This window comes from Tursiops truncatus, chromosome 2 (assembly GCF_011762595.2).
Source record: "Tursiops truncatus isolate mTurTru1 chromosome 2, mTurTru1.mat.Y, whole genome shotgun sequence".
Taxonomy (NCBI): Eukaryota; Metazoa; Chordata; class Mammalia; order Artiodactyla; family Delphinidae; genus Tursiops; species Tursiops truncatus.
The window spans coordinates 166,354,783-166,370,020 of NC_047035.1; the positions used below are offsets into that span (position 1 = coordinate 166,354,783).

The following is a 15,238-nucleotide window of genomic DNA, read 5'->3' on the forward strand; positions in this document are numbered from 1 at the left end:
CGCAGCCACCATTGAGTGCTCTCTGTACACCAGGGATTGTGCCGAGATATATCCTTACATTTACATCCAAAGCTTTGTTCTCCTATAAATTATATATTCTTTAGAAATTGGTATGTGAAAAATATGGTGGATTCCTACCTTAAGATCACCTCTTTCACACTTGCTTACTAAGCATAAAAGACCATTTCATATACATTTCAGGGGTGTAATTCACTGTTATTTTTCCACTAAAATACACACCACACCATAGTAGCATTCAGACTATCCAAGAGAGTTAAGAACATCGAGGAATAACGTTCTTAAGTCTCTCTCCCTCAAAATTAGTGAACAGAGGTAACCATTGTGGAGGAGCAGGGCAAAGTTGCATCTGGAATATTGAATTGTGAAATAGTATTGAATTGTATTTTAAATTATTTCATTATGATATAAATTAATATATATTTATATCTTTCTCCAGGTTACTGTTCATCCCATATTAAAAATTATGAGTGGATAATTAAAAACCAAATAACAGTTCTTTAAAATAAGTAAAATATCTTTAGCAGGATGTTTTGATTGTCCTAAAATGAGAGACTAAATACTCTTTCACTGAATTTTTGCTTTTCTGGTATGGTTTTTACTGAACATATTCATACTATATTCTGAGCGCTGGCTAGGTTTTCCCTGTGATTCATGACTCTAGGAGTAGTTTCTGTAGCACAAGGAAAATATTATACTGTCTACATATTAAAATGAATGCTACCTAGTTAATGTTCTGTGGAGGGAGACTTTTTCAATTAAGAAAATTTTCGCACGGACATATATACACTACCAAATGTAAAATAGATAGCTAGTGGGAAGCAGCCACATAGCATAGGGAGATCAGCTCGGTGCTTTGTGACCACCTAGAGGGGTGGGATAGGGAGGGTGGGAGGGAGACGCAAGAGGGAGGAAATATGGAGATATATGTATATATATAGGTGATTCACTTTGTTATACAGCAGAAACTAACACACCATTGTAAAGCAATTATACTCCAATAAAGATGTTAAAAAAATTAAAAAAAAAAAAAGAAAAAATTTTCACTCTATGTCCTGGTAGTAGTTTCTTAGCTAAATCACAAAAGTGACTCTGAGATACCCTGCTTTGAATTACCTCCTAAGAAAATAAATAAGAACTCAAAATAATGCCTCTTCAATCTTCCAGTGGGAATGATGATGAGCTAAGCATTGGCATTCTGGATATATTTGGCTTTGAAAATTTCAAAAAAAATTCCTTTGAGCAGCTGTGCATTAACATTGCAAATGAACAAATTCAGTTTTATTTCAATCAACATGTGTTCGCCTGGGAACAGGTAAGTTGAGGTGCTTTGTTATATATAATATAGATGCATGCAGTGTGTGTGTTCTGTGGAGAATTGTACTATGAAGCAGGATCTAAATCATAGATTGAAAGCCTGAAACATTTAATAAAGACCAAAAGAAGATTTCCTTTTCTCCATGCTCATTATAAAAACAAAAACAAGCCCAAAAGCTGGTATGAATGTAGTGTGTCTTGATACGCGATGCTGAGTGTACTCCACCAAAAATCACTGGACTCTTCTCCAAAACTTAGCACGTCTGAGTCCTTGCAAACAAAGAAGTTTCCTTTGGAAATTTAAGTAAGCAGATGTGTCTAGCTCTTTCTCTTTCTGTAGACTGCATAGCTGAAATTCTGTTTGAAATGTAAATATCCATCTAAAATGCATTAAACTTCAGAATTCCAGTTGCTAGGCAGCAGAATGCAAGATAATGGATTTGATGTAAATGCCATGCAACGGTAATTTTGTCACAGTACAATGTGTAATAATGATTCAGCTTCAAAAGTCAGAAACTCACTTGCATTGCATTTGGCAAAACGTTAGTGTTAAAATTATTTAGTTAATCAAGTCTAAAAGAAATAGTAGTATTTTATATCATTTAGTGTGCTATTTCTCCTTTAAATAATATTAAATTGTTTTGTGTTTACTGATTAAAACTGAGGTTTTTGTTTAAATTTGAGATAAATTAGAGGTACATGAGCCTCTTTTGCTTCAAAATATTTAGCCTTATTGCAAATTTACTTTGAGATCACATCTTGAAAACAGTGGTTGCACAAAAAATGTTTGGATTGTGACATTTCTTAGGTCAAAAAAGGGACATAAATTTAAGATTTTATCTGTGTTTGCACAGCTCTCATCTACCCCAGATTCTTGTTCATCACATACTCATTCTCTCACCCTCTCCCTCTACCCCTTCTCCACTCCTCTCCAGTAGCGCCATCCTTTGGCCTAGTTATATGATGAAATCCTTTAAAGTCTTTAAAAACAGAGCCCTTCTCCAGCCTGCTATGTCTGCAGCCATGGCCCTCCCCCTTCCCTTCATAGCCAGGCTCCTTGAAAACATATTCAACCTTCACTGTAATGTATTGATTTCTTCCCCGCCTGGGTACATTGAGTCCGTAGTATCTGGCTACTGGAAAGGCCCTTCTTAATCTCATCACTCATTAGTATCAGAAACATTTTAGTCTCCACATTATTATTGTCAACCCTGTTGACAGATTCCTGTTTCTGGAAAATCCCTCTTTTGTCATCCCTAACACGCTTTCTGTTTCTCTTGCTCTCTGATGGGTTCCTCCTTTACTCTTCCTGCACCAGCCCATAAATCCGTGGTTCTTAACCCTGGCTACATATGTGAATCACTTGGGTAAAATCCCAGTGCTCAGATCCTATCCCACACCCATTAAGTCAGATATCGTCGAATGAGACCTAGCTATCACTATTTTTCAAAGGTTCCCAGTGTATTCCAATGTGCAGCCAATTACTGCCCTAAATGCTAGCTCCCAATGGGTTCCATTTTTGACCTCTTCTTATATTCACTAGGAAAGAATCTATTTCCAGTATTTCAGCTACTCCCTAAAGGCTAGGGATGCTTCAGTCCTCACCTCCAGCCCATGCCCTTCTCTAAACCTCCCCTGATTAGGACAGCTTCCAGAACTTTATCCAGAATTGAACCCATCATCTTTCCCTCCCACTTATATTCTTTCTTAGAGAATGGCATCTCTGTCCACCAGCTTACTCAAGCCAAAGATGTTATGTTACATTTCATTTCTCATTTCTGAAATCCAAAAAATCAGTAAGACTTATTCTTACTCCTCCCTCCCCTATGGTCCAGTAAAAACATTTGACATTTGACATCACAGTATTTAGTTTCCGTTTTTGCTCTCTCTCACTAGGCTGAAGACTCCTTGAGGTCAAGGATTGTGGGATTGTGTATTAATTCTTTTTGTATCTTCAGAGCCTGACATATAGCAAATGCTCAATAAATATTTATTAATCACCGTCATCTTGCTTTAATGACTCACAGTGTTCACAGAATCCATTCTAACCAGAAATTGAAATAAGTAAATTTTTTTTGGTTTGGACTTTTTGATAGGGATCTATTAGGATTACTTGCTTCATGGGACCAGGTGCGTCTTTGTGTATTTCCCCATCTGAGTAATTAATTAACAACTTGTGTTAGCAGACTTCTATTATTCTCCTCTTTGGGGGGGTTGAGGTTAGAACCTGATTTTATTGGAACTACCCTTTAAACCCGTGTACATATCTTTCAATAATTATTTGCTTTTCACTTTTTTATGAAATTGTAGTTTACAGTTCACTTTGAATTTCATTCATCATCCTAATGCTCTTAACTGTTTTGTCTTTGGGCTTGCTGCAAATGAAACTACTCTAATATGGCTCCTTTAAAAATATCCTTGAGAGGCTTTCAAGACAAAACCAAGTCAAAATTGCCCCAACAAATTAAAAATGTAACTAGGATCCAAGATTATGCAAAGCACTTTGAGGAATTAAGGCCATTCCCAGTCCTTTCAATTGCCTTCCTAGGGTAACGACCCAAGCATCCCTACTTCATAATCTTACGGACCAAGCATTGGCAACTGAGTGATCAGGTCAGTGAGTCTGTGCTCTGGTGGACACAGGAGTAGTCAGAGATTCTGTTGGTTTTAACGTGTGTGTGCACCTGTTTGGGTTTCTTTTTCTTTCACTCTGTCACTTACGTGTGAAAGCAAAAATTGTAACTGAGAAATGCTTATGTAGCTGTACGTATTAGCTACCACAGATAAAGGGAGCACATTTACACCAATTTCTATACATAAGAAACAGCTACTTAAACCAAATCATTAATTAAAATCATGGTCACACTTCTTCTGGTCAAATGTAATCATAGGTTTGACCTAAGAGCTCCTTCGCTTAGTAAAGCTGTTATTGCTTATCAGGAAGACGTAATGTTCTCAGTTTCATGGACATACAAATGATCTATCCAATCTGAGCAAGACACAAACCTTGGGTAGCATCTACACAGATGAAACCACTTCTGGTTCTGCTTTAATCAACAAATATTATCTTTATCGTCAGTCCTACAACATTGGGACATAAAGTTTAGCTAAAGGCGTTTCCTGTTTTGCCCCAATTCTGTTTGCATGTGATGTACAGTAAAGTTGGTTATGAAGGTATTTTGAATATCATTTTCCTATTACTTTCTATTAAAACAATAATCAATAGACTATAGTAAAACATGTTTAGTGAAAGACTTTATGACAGTGACCTAATCCATAGTTTGTTGAGTGGATAGTTTTGTTTCTCAGAATGGTTGCCTCCAACTAACCATTTGTATACCTTTTGAAACATATTCCTAAGTCTGGGAACCTCATTTAAAAAAAAAAACTATTTATTTATTTGGTTGCATGCAGTCTTAGTTGCGGCATGCAGGCTCCTTAGTTGTGGCATGCAAATTCTTAGTTGCAGCATGCATGATCTAGTTCCCTGACCAGGGATCGAACGCGGGCCCCCTGCGTTGGGAGTGCGGAGTCTTTTCCACTGGGCGACCAGGGAAGTCCCTGGGAACCTCATTTTTTTTTTTTTTTTTTTTTTTTTTTTTTTTTTTTTTTTTTTTTTTTTTTTTTGCGGTACGCGGGCCTCTCACTGTTGTGGCCTCTCCCGTTGTGGAGCACAGGCTCCAGACGCGCAGGCTCAGCGGCCATGGCTCACGGGCCCAGCCGCTCCGCGGCATGTGGGATCTTCCCAGACCAGAGCACGAACCCGTGTCCCCTGCATCGGCAGGCGGACTCTCAACCACTGCGCCACCAGGGAAGCCCGGGAACCTCATTTTTAACTCACTGACAGCTATGCCTCTTTTCTTCTCAAAACCTACATTTCTATGGACATAAATTATATTCCTCGTAATCTCAACCCACAACCAAGAGCATCCAGAACTTGTATCTTTTTTCTCCTTACTATCTAGATATTTAGAATGTCTAAGACAGTAGGTCTAGAGTAGTATTGTTTTTCTAATGTGTATAATATATAGCTTCTGAAAATTGTCTGGTTTGATATTTCATTTGAAGCTAATATTTGAATATAACATTGGAAGCTTCCATACTTTTACAGCACTAGAAGAACCATTTGACTTTAATAAAATTTAAAGGAACAATTTATGTCTGAAAACAGTAGTTTGAAAGTTAGATAATAATCTAGGTCCCCTCCCCTGCAAATAGGTGATGAGGAATATGGTTGTAATCTTTTAAAATTCAAGACTCAATCAAGCTCTGCTAAATAAGTTGCAACTGAAAAGTGTATACTTTTCTGTCAACTTTATTAATTCCACAAATAGAGTATTCATATTTCAGCCTTCCCTATTTGATGTGTTATTTTATGCACATTGTTTACTTCCATATTTTTCAAAAAGCTTTTAATTAGCAGTTCAAAGAGCAGCAAACAAGCCATCGCATTTCTAATAAGGGAGGCATCTTTTCCAAATAGCCTTCACACTGAATCTCCATGGTAATTTGTAGCCAAGACTTTGCTTTTGTTGGGTTTGTTTTTGCTTATTTTCTGGTTTTCTTCCATATGAAAGGGAGCTCAATGAACACTAACGATGGATTAGTCCCCCGTGGGCATGAGTTTGAATTGGAATAAATGCCATTGTTCTTTAGGCCCAGAACTCACGTATGATACTACAAAGCATTGCTCTAGAATCCTGAAAATTCACTCTACTTCCTCATATGCCCATCTATACCTAGGATAAGCGTTCTGATCCATTAGTGCAGCACATTTTTCTGACTGTTAACTGAGCTAAAGTTTTTTGGGGTTTTTTTTTTTTTTTTTTTTTGGCTGTATTGGGTCTTCATTGCTGCGCGAGGGCATTTTTCTAGTTGCGGCGTGCAGGCTTTTCATTGTGGTGTCTTCTCTTGTTGCAGAGCACCAGCTCTAGGCGCACAGGCTTCAGTAGTTGTGGCACACAGGCTCAGTAGTTGTGGCTTGCGGGCTCTAGAGCACAGGCTCAGTAGTTGTGGTGCACGGGCTTAGTTGCTCCGCAGCATGTGGGATCTTCCCAGACCAGGGCTTGAACCCGTGTCCCCTGCATTGGCAGGCGGATTCTTAACCACTGCACCACCAGGGAAGTCCCTAAAGTGTGTTTTTAAAATGAGCTATTAATATTTGTTTTGCTAAAATATAGGCATACATGTATATACATATATAATTTATGTATGCACTCATGGGTTTAAAATTAAAAGTCAGAAGTCATCTTATAAGCAGGAAGCTATTTACAGCACGAAATGGAAACAATAACTGCAATTATGGCTCTGGCTTCTCACAGAAACTGATGTGTATGAATTTTATCTCCAGCTGTTCATATCCTAAAGTTTAAAGCTTTTGAGGATTTGAATGTGGGCTCCAACACATAATTTGTGGCAATTACAAAGAACAAAGATTCGTTCAATTACATAGTATCTATCCTTGCAACGTTTTTTATCATCATAAAGTAAAAAGAATCAGTCATCTGGTAAAAAAATATGTGGGTAATTCGAAACAAACCCCTTATAAATGTCTTCAAATTGTTTTGCTTGCAAAGTGTGAATTTTTATCTCATATCCAGCTCTCTTCCCTATTGCACACGCCATATGTGTGTGATGGTGGTGGCATTTGTCTTATGTGAGCTCTTCAAGGGATAAAGGCAATTTTACAGGCATTTTCCTTAAGCATTAAGACAGCTGTACATTTAAGAAACCCTTGGTATGCAATAAATCTTCCTTTATAAATGCTTGGCCAAGTTTTAGGCTACTGTTTGAGATCACACACAAATGTTCCTTAAACTTCTCACCTACTAAGTGAGCATGAAAGCTGGTACCCAAATGAGTAGCTACACGTGGCACATCCCTGCAGCATCTCCTGGCTGTGAGCGGGCCACACTCCCTCTCTGGCTCCCGCAGGCAGCCTCCTGGGCTCCTGGGTCCTCCCCGTCCCTCCCTCAACACCCATGCTGCACTCAGTCTGCTTCTTTTCTATCAGTGAAGTTGGCCAACACCCTGAATGTGATATGAGGATTTGTGGTACTTATTTTGACAATTTGATAATATTTTTAAAAATCTTTTAATTATGATTAAAAATAATTTTGAGTGAAATATACAGTGAGGAGCATCAATCCGTATACGGTTACTATAGGAGCATCGATCCGTATACGGTTACTATAGGAGCATCGATCCGTATACGGTTACTATAGGAGCATCAATCCGTATACGGTTACTATAGGAGCATCAATCCGTATACGGTTACTATAGGAGCATCAATCCGTATACGGTTACTTATAGGAGCATCAATCGTATACGGTTACTATAGGAGCATCGATCCGTATACGGTTACTATAGGAGCATCGATCCGTATACGGTTACTATGGTAGCATCGATCCGTATACGGTTACTATGGGAGCATCGATCCGTATACGGTTACTATGGGAGCATCGATCCGTATACGGTTACTATGGGAGCATAGATCCGTATACGGTTACTATGGGAGCATCGATCCGTATACGGTTACTATAGGAGCATCGATCCGTATACGGTTACTATAGGAGCATCGATCCGTATACGGTTACTATAGGAGCATCGATCCGTATACGGTTACTATAGGAGCATCAATCCGTATACGGTTACTTATAGGAGCATCAATTGTATACGGTTAACTATAGGAGCATCGATCCGTATACGGTTACTGTAGGAGCATCAATCGTATACAGTTACTAGAGGAGCATCGATCCGTATACGGTTACTATAGGAGCATCGATCCGTATACGGTTACTGTAGGAGCATCGATCATATACAGTTACTATAGGAGCATCGATCCGTATACGGTTACTATAGGAGCATCAATCTGTATACAGTTACTATAGTTTTCTACATGTAAGATTAGAACATAGCATTGACAAACTGAAATAAAATTTTTTGGTAAAGACATAGACATGACAGTAAAGCAAAAATAGTTTAAGGTGAAAGAGATCCCGGCGTATAGAAAACTACATGTCATCTGAATTCCTAACCGAAATTCCTCCTTATCCTAAACCAATACCTGTCAATAGAATATAAATTTGTAAAATCCTTCATGGCTTTTAAAGACTTTTCAAGGTTAGGTACCACATACAAAAAGTGACTAGATGAAACTTTTCATCTCAAAATGTATATATCTCTTTTTCTGAAAAAGGAAGCTCTTCTAGAGAGCATCATTTAAATCTCCTTTCTCCAAAGTTCTTAAATATATGTAAAATATAACATGTATATTTTATTAGGAATTATGCAAAATACTTTCTCATTAGTTTACTTGTCAAATTCTGAATTAGTGACCTATGTCATTTCAAGTGAATGATGATCAACATTCTCTTTGGCTTGCTATTAACGTAAAAATGAACGAAACCATTGATATCAGCTTTGAATAGAAAATACCGAAAGAAATAGATTTCCAATCATAAATTTTACTTAACATCAAGAGTTTAGATTTTTACAGCATGCATATTTACCACTGTGCTTTCTTCATTTTTAGTTTTTTTTTTAATACTTAGCTACTTCAGTAAAATGTTATTACTAAAAATAATATGTATATATAGAAAGAGAGCAAATGATAAAGCAAATGCAGTAAAATGCTAGGGATCGGGGAGCTTGGGTAAAGGGTACATGGGAATTCTTTGTACTGTTCTTGCCCCTTTTCTGTTAGTTTGAAATTATTCCAAGATAAAGAGTGGCAAAATTTCTTTTTTCACTATAATAAACATACTCAGTGCACCTCGAGTACTGATAACACCCTAAATCCTAGATTTTCAACCTATAAAGCCTTTCTCTTAGAGTGAGTAACTTCTCAATGGTTTCTTTCCACGCGGGCAATATTTTCATGAGTGTGTACACTCATATGAGAAGTTGGTGAGTAGGAATTCTTTTACTAAAAGACAGGCTTCAGGGAATAAATGTGTATGTGGCTTCTTCCCCCTTGTAAATGTTCTGTCAACAGAACGTTTATTCATTTATTCATTAAGTTTCACAACACAGTCAGGCAGTTTTGGCATTCTGAAATGTTAGAACCAGAAGAAACCTAAATAGATCATTTATATTTCATAGATACAAATGACTCCCTGTGACTTGCCCAACGTTCCAGGCTGGTTAGACAAAGCCAGGGCCGGAATCTGGGTCTTCTGATACCCATCCAGGATATTCTCACGAACAAACAAATAAGCGAAGTTCAGAAGAAACAAGGAACTTACAAAGTATTCTCTTGTACAGAAGAAAACATGCTCCATCTAGTTGAAGAAAGAAAGAAGGAAGAAGGGAGAGGGGAAGGAGGGGAGGAAAAAGAGAGAGAGACAGTATTTTCACATGAAAGGCCAAGGAGAATCAATGTAAGTCTGGAAGGAAGGAGACTGGAGAGAACAGTAACACTGAGGCAGGTGGCAGTGGTGACAGAGACTGTGACAGCCGGAGAGCTTAGAGACCACCTAACAGGAAGGATATAGACCTAGGAGATGGAACAACTGAAAAAGAGAATATAGCAAAAGCAAAGAAATCCTAGGATGTAACTTAAAGGTTGGAATGGAAAGGCAGAGAGCATTCTTGCTATGCTCTAAAGGGCAGGAACTCTACCTTTTTCATCTTTATTTCTACCTTCCCCAGTCCCACCTGCCCCTAAATATACACATGGCAGGTGCTCCACAAATGTTCAAGGAATTTCACTATGTAGCATTGTCTGCAACGATCTACACAGAGACGGTGCCACAAACCTAGGCGAACTGCAAATACCATCTGATATAAATCCCATTCATTCTTCTCCCATGACTTGAAGCAGAGAATCATTAAAAAGTGGACTAAACTTATAAAAATAAGAGATAGTGATTTATGACTTGAAACAGCAAACACAGGAGAATAAATATTGAGGATCCTCTAAACCAACTGTTAAAATACTTCCAGATTCTAAAATACCTAAAACTGGAGCAGTGTCAGGTAATGGACTTACCTACATGAGAAGGATATGACTTCATTTCCCAGGTGCAAGTTCAGTGTAAGACTTCAGTGTGCCCTGTTTCTGCATATACCCATCTTGCATGAAAGAAAATACCATGTAAGCCAAACTCCTTGATTGAAACCTTGATTTCAGGAAGCTCTTTTTGAAACTTCAGACTTAGCCAAAACTACCGGATGGTAGTAAAAACATATTCTCCAACAGTAAAATGATAACGTGGTGCTTTGGGGGGATAGGTAAGACCTGTTTATCCTTTACATGATGATGCAGTCTGCTAGGCTGCCTATATACTGTGTATACTTGAAAGTTCCTAAGAGAATAGATCTTAAATGTTCTCACCAAAAAAAAAAAAAAAAAAATGGTAATTATGTGATGGGATGGAGTTGTTAGCTAACTCTGTGGTGGTCATCATTTTTCAGTATATAAGTGTATCAAATCAAGACATTGTACACCTAAAACTTACACAGTGTTCTGTGTCGATTCTATTTCAATAAAGCTGGGGGAGGAGAAAGAAGATAATTTCCCAGGAAAGTCACTCAGAGCTCCATTCATTCATGTGTAATTTATTTAACACATCCAAGTCTCCCTAGAGACAGAGGAAAAGGGTACAGAGGGGAATAAAAGTTCTGTCCTCATGGAGTTTTCATTCTAATGAGAGAGAGGGAGGATAAGTGAAAATGCTAGAAATACTATGAAATAATTTAAAGCATGATGGCTGGGACAGGGCAGGGATGGAGAGTGACCAGTGGAGGAATGGGTATTGCTGGGTCAGACCAGGAGACGGGCTCTCTGAGGGGGTGAGACCTGAGTGATACGCGTGGAGCCTTTACTGTGTTGGTGATCCTTGCTGAGCAGTCCACGCTTGCATTTTCACCTGCCTTAGGAGCATGTGGAAGCTTGCAGCCCTATCAGTTTATGGTGGCCACCCTCCCACGCTGCTGTGTGAGTCTGAGGACTCAAGGTAGTAATCTCAAATCCCTCCTGGGGTGACACTTTGGCCCAAAGTATTTAAGCTTGTTGTTGAGGCCATAGCTGCGGATGCATCTCCCATAGGCTTCCTTAACTGCTATGTCCTTCCACGCCTCACACTCAAAGTTCAATGCAGAACAAGGAGATCTTGTTTCAGGCATGAGGTTTTCTAACACCCACGGCTTCTCACTTCCTTTCTCCTTGATGTATGCTTAAAATGATCCCTTTTTCAAAAGGGAATTGGGGGCATCTCAACAGAGTAGGGATTATATATGTTAAACAGCTCAGCTTTACTGTAGTTAACAGCTCTACTCATCTGCTTTAAATGTATTTGTTTAATGTACAGGACATAGAGGACTTTCTGAGTAGTTACATGAGCTACATTTCTCCACATATACTTAAAAACAACTGAACATTTCGAAATCATTACGGCCATAAAAATACATAATATGTTGTTTCAGGCATGATAACTTTACTAAAAGTGAGTGCTTTGTGAATCCTGAGTAACAGCATTTTTTCTCCATTGGTTTGCCTGGAGATACTAACAAGTATCTTAAAGGTCTAAGCCCATTGTTTTCCAAGTTACTCTGCTCTGTATGACCTGCCACCGAAGCACTCAGCGGATTTTGACACAGGCAAATAGAAGTGACAAATGCATTGATTTAGACCATAACCTTGAACGCTTTCCACAGAAAATATACAAAACCTCTTTTGAACTTTGCAGTTGCCATTTAAGCTATAATATGCTGTCAGCATAATGTGTCTGACAGTCACGTAATTCTAGGTCTGTGTACATCTCCCAAGGTTACCGTCAAGTGAAAAAGCTGTGAAACTTCAAACATTGTTTCCATTTTTTGTACTGGGTAAACTGAATGTCTTTCAGGTGATCTAACTTTTAGACCAGTGGGTTCTGCCTCATTTTTACATATTAGATTTTGTTTTATTTAAAAATATACATTTACTTTTTTTCCTGGTGACACTCTTGACTGTGATTTCAATTTTATAAGGCCCCAAAAGCAGAGATTAAAACTTTGGCTTATGAAATGCCCCACCTGCCATTGGCTAAATTCATCCATGAAGATCCCAGAAATAAATTCTCTTTCTCTGAACTCCTGTAGTACATCGTACCTAGCATTTATCTATCCCGTGTTACCTTGCATTTTGGGTATTTATTTACAAAACTAATCACTCAAATTTTATCTTAAATTCACTGAGGACAGAGAGTTTGTTTTAAACATCCTTTTATCACCCATCACAGTGCCTTATTATAAGGTGTTCAATGAAAATATTTAATGAATTAAAGAATATATTAAAATGGTAATGAAAGTAGCCTGTAACTTTCGTTTGTGAATGGTGCAGGGCATTCTTCCCCAGTCAGCAATTATTTGATACACTTCCCCAGTAATAGTTGCTTTATCACCTGAGAAAGTGGGGGGAACCCGCCATGTAAGCATCACTACAAGTCCGAGTTCAGAGGTCGTCTATGTCCTGTCTTTTACACATTGCAGCACTGGGGGTGAGGGGGACCCAGTATGAAGGCAAAAGTCATAGAAGCAAAGCTACAGCACAATTCTTCTTGTCCTTTTTGTAAAATAGATCATCAGTATCTATGTTGTGCTGGTACCAACATCTTACAGTAATTATTGTTTTTATTTTATGCATTTTATGTCATACTCCACCACAAATGATTACTAGTGATTACCAGATATTATTACCTTGTTAGATGGAGATTGTTACTTCTGTTTAGTAGATGAAAAAACAGAAGTTTAAAGAGTAAGAAAATTCCAAAGGACTATATGGCTCGTCAGGTGGCAGAGCCCAGATGGGAACCTACGTGTTCTTGGTTCTCCAGCCATTGGTTGTTCCTGTGACCCACAGCCGTTCACCCCAAACAATGTAAATGTCATCATGACTGAAAAACTATGTTCTTGAGAGATCCAGCATTTCTGAATTTAGATAAAAGGCTTAAATTGGGGGAAGTGTAACCCTAAGATATACCTAATTAATATTCTATCAATTCTGGAACATGATTTTATTACTGCTCATTAACAACATAGTCTCCTGCATCTGGAAAACTTGAGATGCCTGTAATTCTAGTATAGAAGCTAGAAACTTTTTATTACTACCCTGAGTATCATCAGTGCTAACTTTAATGAACTGGCACTTCTGGGGAGAGAGAAATAAAATGATACCCTCAGCTTAAGGGCAAGGTCGTAGGGAGTAATTTTTTATCATGTGTGTAAAGTAGAATTTTAGGTAGTTGCTGCCAAGTTACATATTGTTCACAAAATTTTAAGTGTTTCTATACATCTCGTGTCCCGTTACAGAATGAATACATAAATGAAGATGTGGATGCTAGAGTTATTGAATACGAAGATAACCGGCCTCTCCTAGATATGTTCCTGCAGAAGCCAATGGGTTTACTGTCCCTCCTCGATGAAGAGTGTAGATTTCCCAAGGCCACCGACCAGACTCTTGTAGGTGAGTTTTAAATTCAGTATGTCTACATAGTTTTCATGTAATACGGTCATGTAGTTATGAATGACTTAAAAAAATGTTTTTAAATATCTAGTAGAGTATTGCTGTGACAAAGCCTGCGTATCTAACTTTGGGGAAGAGGCTTTGGATCTAATACCTAGACCAGTGAATGTTTATAATAGGGTGAAATATTTAGTGATGAATTAAACAAGTTTCAGTATTGGACTTCTCCTTATATTATGGTAGAGCCCCAATCATAGGATTTTATGTTAGAAATGACCTTAGTAATTATCCAGCCCAAAACTAGAAATTGGAGGACAGGGCAAAAGGACAGCTCCAGAATTGGAAATGAGATACCTAACAGGGAGGAAATAAATTCATCTGTGATGTTCTCGTCATTTATCTGACTCACTGATTGTCTATTCTCTCCTCTAGTTGGACGATACTAGAGGGAAAAGAAAATAACCCCAACGTGGTGGGGAAATCATTTCATACTAGTCCCTTGATTTTGATGTTAAAATGTACCTTCTAGGACATGAAATAACAGAGAACTTGTGCTGGTAAAACTGTTGTAGACATGCCTGTATGATCCTATTGTGTTTCCTATGTAATCAGTAACAACCTATAGCGCTTCTTATAAAAAAGAGAACCAAAATACCAAATTTCTAGGCTCATGGCTTCACATCCAGCTGTGTTTCAAAGCTCTCTGGACAATCTCAAGTACTTAGTTTCCTCCCTCTGTACCAGTGGTTCTTAAAATGGGGTCCCCAGGCCAGGAACATCAGTATCCCCTGGGAACTTGCTAGAAATGTTAATTTTTGGATCCCACTCCAGATCTGTTGAGTCAGAAACTCTGGGGGTGGGACCCAGCAGTCTATTTTAACAAACCCTCCAGGTGATTCTGATGCTTGCTAAGGTTTGAGAGCTGCTGACCTAAATCATATTGGAATGGTAAAATTCATGATCTCAAGTTTTGCCTTACCATTTATAATTATATTACAAATCTGCTTGTAATAACTATATAAAATTTTCTGTGTTTATTCACTGCACCTTTTCCATTTTATGGTGAAAGAGATGATTCTGTCAGTTGGTTTTTTGGGTTTTTTTTTTGCGGTACGTGGACCTCTCACTGTTGTGGCCTCTCCCGTTGCGGAGCACAGGCTCCGGACGCGCAGGCTCAGCGGCCATGGCTTACGGGCCCAGCCACTCCACAGCATGTGGGATCCTCCCAGACTGGGGCACGAACCCGTGTCCCCTGCATCGGCAGGCGGACTCTCAACCACTGCGCCACCAGGGAAACCCTCAATCGGTATTTTTTGAGGCTCTCCTACATGCTTGATATTGGAGTTAAATTTTTTTCTACAGAAAAATTTGAAGGTAATCTGAAATCACAGTACTTCTGGAGGCCTAAAAGAATGGAAGTTAGTTTTGGAATTCACCATTATGCAGGAAAGGTAA

The 15,238-nt window shown here is 38.4% G+C and overlaps 1 protein-coding gene across 1 annotated transcript in view; it reads left to right on the top strand.

Annotated features, from left to right (window-relative positions):
* The window catches only part of MYO3A (myosin IIIA), a 178,029-nt gene that overhangs the window by 110,486 nt on the left and 52,305 nt on the right, over positions 1–15,238 (top strand). Inside the window, exons 19-21 of the mRNA XM_019933176.3 lie at positions 1,186–1,333; positions 13,630–13,783; positions 15,146–15,234. Of these exons, the coding sequence (XP_019788735.2) occupies positions 1,186–1,333; positions 13,630–13,783; positions 15,146–15,234 (391 nt within the window). The remainder of the gene's footprint in view (positions 1–1,185; positions 1,334–13,629; positions 13,784–15,145; positions 15,235–15,238) is intronic.